Source organism: Chlorocebus sabaeus, chromosome 2 (genome assembly GCF_047675955.1).
Source record: "Chlorocebus sabaeus isolate Y175 chromosome 2, mChlSab1.0.hap1, whole genome shotgun sequence".
Lineage (NCBI taxonomy): Eukaryota > Metazoa > Chordata > Mammalia > Primates > Cercopithecidae > Chlorocebus > Chlorocebus sabaeus.
The window spans coordinates 71,945,249-71,955,709 of NC_132905.1; the positions used below are offsets into that span (position 1 = coordinate 71,945,249).

At 38.0% G+C, this 10,461-nt stretch overlaps 1 protein-coding gene across 1 annotated transcript; it reads left to right on the forward strand.

The window, feature by feature from the left end:
- The first annotated feature begins 719 nt into the window (after positions 1-719).
- Positions 720-1,401, forward strand: KRTAP27-1 (keratin associated protein 27-1). The gene has a single exon (XM_037990597.2). The coding sequence runs from the start codon at positions 749-751 to the stop codon at positions 1,367-1,369; it is 621 nt and encodes a 206-aa protein (XP_037846525.2). The 5' UTR covers positions 720-748; the 3' UTR covers positions 1,370-1,401.
- The last annotated feature ends 9,060 nt before the right edge of the window (positions 1,402-10,461 follow it).

The following is a 10,461-nucleotide window of genomic DNA, read 5'->3' on the forward strand; positions in this document are numbered from 1 at the left end:
TTCAGAAAAGGAAGTAATAACTCCTAAATGGGAAGATGGGGAAAGGCTTCAGGAAAAGGAAGCATTTAAACTTGGCTTTCAAGGAGATGAAGGAAATGAAAGGTTAGGCAAAAGACAGGTGTTCCTTGGGCAGTGGCCACGTTCAGTACTTCGCATGAACAGTGAGAAGGAATGTGATCACAAAGTCCTTTCACATCCTGGTCCACTGGAGAGAACAGTATCTGAGTGGAATGAGATGGGGCTCAACTGGATCCAATTCTAACTTTAAATGTCTTGAACATCAAATTACCACATTCTGTTACATTGGCAGCTCTCAAAACCAGTGCTAAATGTTAATCAGTATTCAATTGGCCACTGCCTTATGCATTTCTTGTTGTCCACTTACCAATGTGCAGAGTCATGGTGGCAAAAAAAAAAAAAAAAAAAATGTTAGCTTGGGTGAACAGGTTTAGACTCTTATTTGACCAACCCCACCTTGAATGAGTCATCTTTGGAGCTAACATAAAAGCCATTTTGAAGATTCAAAATGGACTTACATCTTTGTTAATAAGACATCATCTTCATATATAACCAAAGTGCTAATGAGATGTTATCCTTCAAATTAGTTTAAGCAAGGAGTTGCAAAGAAGTCTTGAGAAGAAGCCAACACCCAGGTTTCTGAGTATATAATCGCTCCACCAAAGAATTTAATTTTCAAACTCAGCATGTTGAGTCCTTATGACCATCTTTAATTAAGGATTTTAGCAATATGCCTCATAGCCACTGCCATTCACTCAGGAGCTTCCACAATGCTCCACCACTCTCTGCCATCACACATGGCACTAATCCTATAAGCTTTGAAGATGGATTGTGTTTGCCCAGCAGCTTCCATAGCAGAACCTGGCTCCTGGACAACTTTCAAGAAACCTGCAATGAAACCACCAGCTGCCAAATGACCATTTGTGAACAGGACTTATTCACAGACCATAGCTGTGTGCAAAGTACCTGCCTCCCCAGAGTTGTCCAAACAACTTACTCCAATTCCAGGCCCTGCGAAAGGACAGCATGCCAATCAGAAAGTTCTTCAGCAGGGCTGGCTTGTGTTTCTCAGCCTTGCCAATCAGAAAGCACTCAGCAGATGGGTTTCGTAGTCCAGAGCTGCCATCCTGCAAGCCTCAAGGGAAACAGTTGCCCACCCAAGACTTCCGAGCCTAAAAATTGCCAAACTCTGGAATGTGCCTCTAGCCAATGTCAGTCTGAGAACCCTGAATCCAGTTCCTGTAGACCTCTGGTCAATGTAACACCTGAGCCACAACTCCTGGAATCTTCTTCCAGCACTTATGAACCAACTTGCTGTGTTACTGGTGGTTTTCAATTGCCTAGTAAGTGAAGATCTGTAGGGGAGATAGCATATATTCTCATTTGGATAAATTTATTTTTGAGATACTTAAATATTTTGTATTTCTTTAAATACAAAATGTTGTATGTGTGTTTGTTAGTAAATGAACATGTCTTATTTTACTACTGTCTCCAAAGATAAGATTTTTTTTCTTGTTGTTCTTTTGGGTATGCCTAGTGGTAATCTGGGGTTGGAAAGCATGCTAACTATTTTAGAGCAGTAGGATATGATTTGCTATTAAGCAATAAGATTTGTAGCCAGGAAATAACATGAATACTTAAAGGAAACTTCACACTTTGACTGTGAGTTGCTTCTTTGGAAATACTTAGCATTGGATCTGGCTTATTAAGTAATGTGCTACTAGTCTCAGAAATTCATAAAATATTGGAATTAAAACAAACGCAAAAGCCTACCTAGTCCTATGAAGTATGATAGGTTCAACTCTATCAGAGGTTGACCAAGTAGTTAATAACATCAGAACCACAACTAAAATCCAGACGTATTCACTGGCCATCTGTTATTTTAGCCATTGAATCATGACATTCTTAAATTAACTATAAAATTAAGTCTATTGCTTGAATAGTGCAAGGTAATTTTGAATTTCACCTCCATGGGCTTTATAACGGCATAGCAACTAGAAAGCTTTATATAGAATGAACTGAAGTTTAGCATCTTCATTTTGTTCCCGCTGGTTTTTGTTTGTTTGTTTGTTTTTTCCTGATTTCATTATTTCTTAAGTATTTTTTGAGTTTGGAAAATATTCTTTGTATTAAATAAATTTGCTTTGTTTGGAAGCAAAATTTGGACTTGTCACACCATTATTTTTATTCAATCCTTTTGTGGGTGTTATGTTACAGGGTTTTTGTTTGTTTGTTTGTTACCTAATGAAAAGAGTATAAATATTTAGAAGAAAAGAGAACATATCCTCTTGTTATAATTTTTATAGTGTGAACCAGAAAGGGGTAACTCATGGCAGTGGTCAACAGAAGATGGAAAATATACTCATATGAATATCATAAGACCATAGAGTGAGATGTGTGAAACTAATTAATTTTAGTTAGGTAGCTTAGCTATTCTGAAACTTTTGGTGTGCTCTTAAATTGATCTTTTTTTTTTTTTTTTTTTTTTTGAGATGGAGTCTCGTTATCTTGCCCAGGCTGGAGTGCAGTGGCATGATCTCGGCTCACTGCAAGCTCCGCTTCCCGGGTTCACATAATTCTCCTGCCTCAGCCTCCCGAGTAGCTGGGACTACAGGCGCTCGCCACCACGCCCAGCTAATTTTTTGTATTTTTAGTAGAAATGGGTTTCACCATGTTGGCCAGGATGGTCTCGATCTCCTGACCTTGTGATCTGCCCTCCTCAGCCTCCCAAAGTGCTGGGATTACAGGAATGAGCCACCGCGCCCAGCCTTGGATCTTTCATTTTTTCAGGGCAAAGTAAGGTAGTGGTTGAGAGCATGAACTCTGAAGATGGATTTCCTTGAGTTGGAATCTTAGCTTTGCTTAGCGACAACTTTTAAAATTCCAACTGTGTGACTATGTGCAAGTTATTTAACCATCTCAGTTTCTTTAACTTCAAAAGTGAAGGATAATGATAGAGCTACTGTGAGCCTTAATAAGTTAATAAATTGAAAGTGTAAGGCTTAAAAAATTACCATGTATATAGCAGATTTAGCAACTCATCTATCTCAGAGACTCAGTATGGAGGAGGTAGTGGGGATTTGTAAATAAACCCAGAAATCCATGACAGATTAGGAAAGCTAGTCATCCAACAAAAGGGAGATTAGTTGTTTTGTATTTTGGAAGATGCAGGCAGCATCATCTACTAAAGGAGAGAATTAAGAAACTCAGACCCTATCTAGTTGAAGTGAATTGGCAAGTATCTCTGAATCTATGGCAAATCTAATGCTATTGAGAATTTACCAGTTAGTTCTGTGGGTGGGTGCCATGGTAATTCTGTGTATCAACATGATTGAGCCAACGGCTGCCCAGATTAAGCATTATTTCTGAGTGTGTCTGTGAGAGTTTTCAGGGGAGATAAGCATTTAAATAAGTGTACTCAGTAGATGGCCCTCTCCAATGTGGATGGGAATCATTCAGTCCATCAAGGGTCTAAATAAAACAAATGGTCAGGAAAGGAGAAATGTGCCCCTTTATGTTTCCTGCAAACCTACTTGAGCAGGGACATTGGGTTTCTCCGGCCCTTGGACTGGATTTATACCATTGGCTCCCCTGGTTCTCAGATCTTCACATTTGGACTGGAATTATATCACTGGTTTCCTTGCGTTTCCAGGTTGCAGGTGACAGATCATGAGATTTCTTAGCCTCCATAATTGTGTGAGCCAATCCTTCATGATAAATCACTCACTCTCTCTCTTCATACACACACACACATGCGCGCGTATATATACACATACATATATATGGTGAGATAAATATATATATTATATAGATCTATCTATCTATCTATCTATCTATCTATCTATCTATCTATCTACCTATCTATCTATTTTATTGGTTCTGTTTCTCTATGTAGCCCTGAATAATACAGTGGGCTATACACAGGTCATCTCAAAGAGGAAGATTTAAGCCTAAAATCTATAAACCACCACTTACACAGGTGCTCTGTAGAGGGATAGAATTGAGGGAAGTTTGAGAGAGGCCAACACTATTCAATACCATCAGTAATACTCAGTATTGAGTAATGAGCCTTTGGCAGCCTCAGTAGCAGAACATCCCTGAAGCAAACAACATTGACGTAAAGCTTCCGTCCACAGCACTGATGGCAGTAACACAGCACTGGCAACAGTAAAGACAGAATTTATCTCGTGGCAGCTTCTCAGGATTCTAGTCACAGCCAATCATGTGAACATAGATCAAGTTCATTCACAATGAGGATTTTTACTAATGCAATGCCAATTGGGTTGCCCAGAAAAAGTTCAATTCATTTGGGCCACTGTTTCTAAAGACAAGAAGGAAAACCTACCCATTCCATATGCCTTCCAAGTATATATTACTTTACTGGGTGTAGCTTGCTGAGAAAACAGGACTTTGGTGAAAACTGGCTATGCGTGGTATGTGTTGTGGGGCAGGGGTGTGCCAGGAGAGAGCGACATGATGTTAAGTTTCACTTTCCCATCTATTCTGCTCATCATTCTAGACATTAGCTTTCCAGACTGAGCTTGACCACTCCTCGAAGGAGAAGCTAGCTGAAGAAGGGGCCAGTATTTAATCCAACTCAATATGGAGCACATTAGAGCTCCTAATAGAGAAAAATTATGTGGACTCAGGTACAAAAGACTTTTGATATTGGAATATGGAATGCCATAATTATATAAGGAGACCTTGGTAGGAAATTTAGTGTAAGGAAAAGGACATGAGTCTTACAGTATGACTAGACCTTACTCAATTCCAAATTCTGTCCATTAAAAGCTATGTGCTCTGGGATGAAATAACATTCCTTTTTTTTTTTTTTTTTTTTTTTTTTTTTTGAGTCAGAGTCTCACTTTGCTGTCCAGACTGGAGTGCAGTAGTGCGATGTTGGCTCACAGCAACCTCTGCCTCCCGAGTTCAAGCGATTCTCATGCCTCAGCCTCCCAAGTAGCTGGGATTACAGATGCGTGCCACCACACCCAGCTAATTTTTGTACTTTTTGTAGAGACGGGGTTTCATCATGCTGGGCAGGCTGGTCTTGAACTCCTGACATCAAGTGGTCCACCTGCCTCAGCCTTCCAAAGTGCTGGGATTACAGGTGTGAGCCACTGCATCAGGCCCAAATTAACATTTCTGAGACTTAGTTCCATTATTGTAAAATGGAGATAATAATATTGAAGTCATTGGGTGATTATGACAACTAAATGGCATGATTCCAGTTAAATGTTTAGTGGAGTGTTTGGCACATAATAAGAGCACAATATATGCTAGGTATCATTTGATACTTCATCTGATATTTTTCTCTTGGGCCTCAATATCAGTTTGTTTTTATGACTGTCTATAATGCACTTGAATTCAGGGCAGAGACCAAGAAAATCATTTCATTCCATGTGTAACAGATGTAAGCAGTATGGGACATAACCAGGATATTCCATGCAGGACTCACTTTCAAGCAATGTCAAAACATACGGGTGGGTGTATGCTTGCTACAGAGCATTCTTATAGACCAAGGGACTTCTTCCTGCCTAAAAGGAATGGTAGGATTTGTGCATTGGTATCCTAAACACTTCAAGACATTGGTGGTTTAACCACAAGTTTTTCTCTTAGAAGTCAAGCATAATGACTATCAAGAATTTCTTCTTGCCTGTATAGTATTGGGTCAAGAGCCATAAAATAGCTCTTATTAGTTGGGTGCTTATTATTTATGTAACACTTTGTACATATTTTATCATTTTAAACTCAGATAACCCAGTGGTATAAGTAAGATTAGTAAATCCCCCTTTTTCCAGTGAGGACAAAGGCACAAATTTGTTTTAGGGAAGACAAGACTTTGCTCTGTGTTAGATGGGAATTACACGTATCTTTCTTTAAGCCACGATATCCTTCCCTAGTTCTACTTTCTCTTTCTACTTTCAAGAATCTTACTTACTCCCTACTCTGTAATTTAAGTAACTTTTCCAATACAGGAAGTAAATGGTGGAACAAGGATTTTAACCCATGAATCTTTAAAACTTGAGTATAACCCTTTACTACCTTAATTATGCTTGACTTATATTATACTTGTAGTCATTAGAGTAGCTTCAAATGTGGAAGAAATATCTGTGCTATGTGGAGAACCGATACAAATAATTTGATTTAAAATGATTGTTCTGGTTATATTGTATTGCTGTGAGGCTGCAGAGGAAACACCCAGAGAACTGAATATTGTTGACTGGATGGCTCGTTTGTAACTCAAAAATAAATGCAGTAAAGGAAATGAACATGTTTTCATTAGAGTTTGTAAAATACTATGCACTTGAAATATCTTAGAAAATAACAAATACTAACTACAAGTCGTGTGTAATCAATAGAGTCTAGATGCTAGGACAGGGATTTAGATGGCATGGAGTCAGACTCCTCTACAACATAACTATTGTCGAAATGTTAGTCCTTTCATTTTCCATATCCTTTAGTCCTTATTTTTTTTTAGTTCAATAATATTTCTTTTGAAAATTTTGAGGTCATTGTAGACACTAATGGGATAGGACAGGACTTTGCTCCATGTCAGATGAGAATCGCTCATATCTCTATTGAAGCCACAATATCCTTCCCTAGTTGTGCTTCCTGTTTCTACTTCCAGGAGTCTGACTTCCTCATTTGAAATTCTTTTACCTAGAGAGTTGTTCTAGAATCTTCTACTTGGACTCAAATAATAGTTGATTGAAAAAATAGTTAAGAAAGAATAATAGCTAATATAATTGATAAATCATATTCTGGTTATATCAGAGATCTGACCTTGATGAAGTATAAAATGCAGCATAGGTAGATAGGTACAAATATACTAAATATCTAAAGCTGAATTTTAAAAAAAATGAAAATCTTTATGTAGTTGCATAAGAATAAGTTATTTGCCTGACTTTTTGTATAACTTTCTCTAGCTTTATGGAAAAAAGTCACTAATGGGATTGAAAGAGAGTTGTGCCTTGGATCCCAGAGGCAAAACTAATGCAGTTGCATCCAGACTTAAGAACAAAGAAATGTTGAGGGTAAATTTCAGAAAATAGTTAAGCCAACTTCTATTCTTCCATTACTCAGTGGTACCAGGTCACTGGCCCTGAAGGAGTTTAGTAACCACTAATTGACAAACATAATGAGAAAAGAAGGCTGAAAATCAAAGAGAAAGCTAAGAATAGCATCGCCCTTAGTATTGCAGTGCCTTGTCACTATTACTTTACGGACGGTTGCATGTTCCTTATTTAAATTGACTGTGCAGAGTGAAACACCTGGATGAAAAAGTCCTCTTTCACAATAAACAGTGTCAAAACTTAGAGTTGTTAGCCATTGTTATCTCCCACTTGGCATGAGCTAATTCACTTTCACACTCTATGTTAGGAAACTAATCGAATAATGCACATTGAGATTCTCAGGAACAAAGTACCTTCCTCTAGACCTCATATTTTATTAAATTAAACTCCAGGAGCAAGTACAATAAATAAATTTTAAATTTTAGCTCTGTTGATATTCACAAAGGTTTGTAGTGATTACAGGTGTACTTACCAGATTAAACTTAGAATATACATTACCACTGAAAGAAATATATCTTTCTTAGAAAATAGAAACAGTCTTCAGTGTGGTTCTTTCATTTTTCAAGTCTATGTTTATTCAGCAGGTTGCTTAAAGTGGGCCTGCTCCCAGATTCCCATCTCCCTGAGGCTACAGCTGATGGTGGCTTGGTCCCCAGGAGTCTGGTTTAATTTCCAGCAATGAATGATGGTAGAGATCAAACCATTGATCTTGAGAAAGTCCTGGAGGGGCTTCTAATGCAAGGTCAGTGCTCCAGGGTCCCGAGGCTACAAATGAAATGTTAGGCAATAAAAAAAAAACAATATTCTACACTTTGAGCCATTGAGCTTTCCTTAGAGGACAAATATCAGCCCAAGCTATGTTTTGCTCTGAAGGATGCCTAATCAGAGTTAAATGTTTCCCAAGCTTCCATCACATCTGAGTGAAATGTTGTGGTCTTTGTATTTATGGCAAAGACCAGTTGACCATTTTTGCATGGTTTCTTCTGATGCTGCCTCATTTCTATCACAGTTATGTTTTCATAGAATCACAATCATGTCTAAATGTGTAAGATATATTTAGTAAAACTCACTCTGCAGTGGAGCAAATACATCTGCTGAGGTTAAATTAGTTATTGAATTTCATATGGCTCATTACCTGTCGAGTTAGGGCTAGAACTCAAGCCATGTGATACTCATCCTAGTGCCCCACTGATTGTACCTTGAAGTATCTCTCATGAGAAGTTTATTAAAAATATTTAAACATATGAAGCACAATAATTTTAATGAACCCCATATGTACCTTAAAGGCCACACTTAACACATACACAAGTCTTTATTAGGTCATAAATGTAACCTATCTTAAATTAATATTCCTGGTATGATAAATATTCATCTATCCATAGATTTTAAAATATATTTTAATAAAACTTGAAATATTGCTTTTCTAGATGCATGGTTTGTTAAACAGCAAATAAGACCACAGTTCTCTTGCTCTAGAGATTCACTGAGTACTTTTTTCACGGTTATAAGTAGCTATTTTCCCTGACATCTAAATAATTGAGCTGTGTTCATAATCACATTTGAAATAATGAGTCAGAATAAAACCTACACGGAATGCTAGTAGTCATTACTAAAAAAATTCTAGAAGCCACAGCAAAGAAGGAGAAATAGCACTAAGTAAGTGCGAGTACTTTACCTAGAATCTAAACTAAGGTCATCTTGTCTTTCAATAATTGCTCAGCTGAAAGCCACAGCTGTCATTCCCTCAGGGGTTATTGCCGTGGGGCTGTCTTCCCCTCTAATAGCCCCTTTTTTCATGTGACCCTCAGAGATGTCCTCTGCTAAGCCAGGAGCAGCTATGGCAGAATCCAGCTCCTGAACTACTGCCAAGAAACCTGAGGGGTTCCACCAGCTGCCGACAGCATGCTGCGTACCCAGCTCTTGTGAAACCGCTCCCTGTACTCCTCTGCTTGTGATATGTCCAGAACCTGCCATACAATCAACCTCTGTCTTTTTCATCCTAAGTCTTTACTTCCTTCCACCAAGCAATCTGCACTCAATGTTTTGGACTACATGGACAGCAGTGGCTGTCCCAGGATTCACTAGTCTTAAAGCTATTAACCCCTGGGCTGGCTCTTGCATCTCGTTCATGATTGGGGTTTAGCAACTGCTGCCCCCTTGTGCAGCACCTTCACCTGTTAACAAATGATGAGGTATATAATAAACAGTTTTTGCCCCTGACTTGCATACTGTATACATATACATATTGTATACCTATGCCTACTGTATACATATACATCATATTGTATACATATTGCCATATCTATACATATTGTATACATATTTCATACCTATACACATTATATACAATATGGAAGTCGGGGCAAAAGCTGTTGCTTATATAGCTCATGGGGGTATTTTGAGTACTTCCTCATAGTTGCCAATTCCCAAATAAACTATCCAAACATTTCTATCTAGCATAGTTGGGGAAAATGGGCAGTCTCATGGAAGACTATGTTATATGGCTGGATTGCTTTAAAAAATATTTGACAGACCTATTTATTGCTCTCCTATTCCATGAGAAGACTGTTTATTAACTAAACCATAGTTCACATGTGTTCATTTTCTTTGTCAGCTTTTTCTTTTAATTCCTTGCAAGCCTTTAAGATGTATTTTCAACATGGTATCAAGTTACTTTCTTTATCTTCTAATAGCTTCAATTAATCTCTACAAGTTATTACTGTATAAATTGCCCATAATTATTTCAATGTTATTATGATTATTATATTTCGACTAAAATGTCTGTGTCTTATTAAAAGATTGTCAAATCAATAGAATTGGTGATTATGATGACATTGCAGTGCCACAATTTCAACTAGAAAACTGAAATCTGTGGAAGGGGCATTGAGAACTGTGAAAAGTCAGATATTTTATCCTATTTGTATGCTAACAAGTTAACCTATCATAGTTTCAGGAATGCAGGCAGAAGACATAAGAAGCCTCGGTTAGAGACAAAGACCTCTATTATTTATGGCAATAGCAGAAGCCAGAGTGTTAGCATTGACACCAGATCCCTGAGCTCCAGTTCCCATAGGGCCAGTGGACACCTGCTTATGCAGCAAGTTGTTTCACAGGAGAGGAACGTTGAGTTTGGGAACCTTGGATCATAGACATAATGAAGAGTAAGCATGTTTGACATTTGACCCTGAGAGAAATACTAAATCTATTTTCCAAGGCTGTTTCTCTAAAAACATGCTTGAAAAGTTAATTTAGAACAAAGGGAGCCAGTGACTCTGCACTGAAGACATGCAGAAATGCAAGAGACCCATGGGGATTATTTTCCCTGAAACAATACCCAACTCTTATCTCTACGCTGCACTGCTCCTGG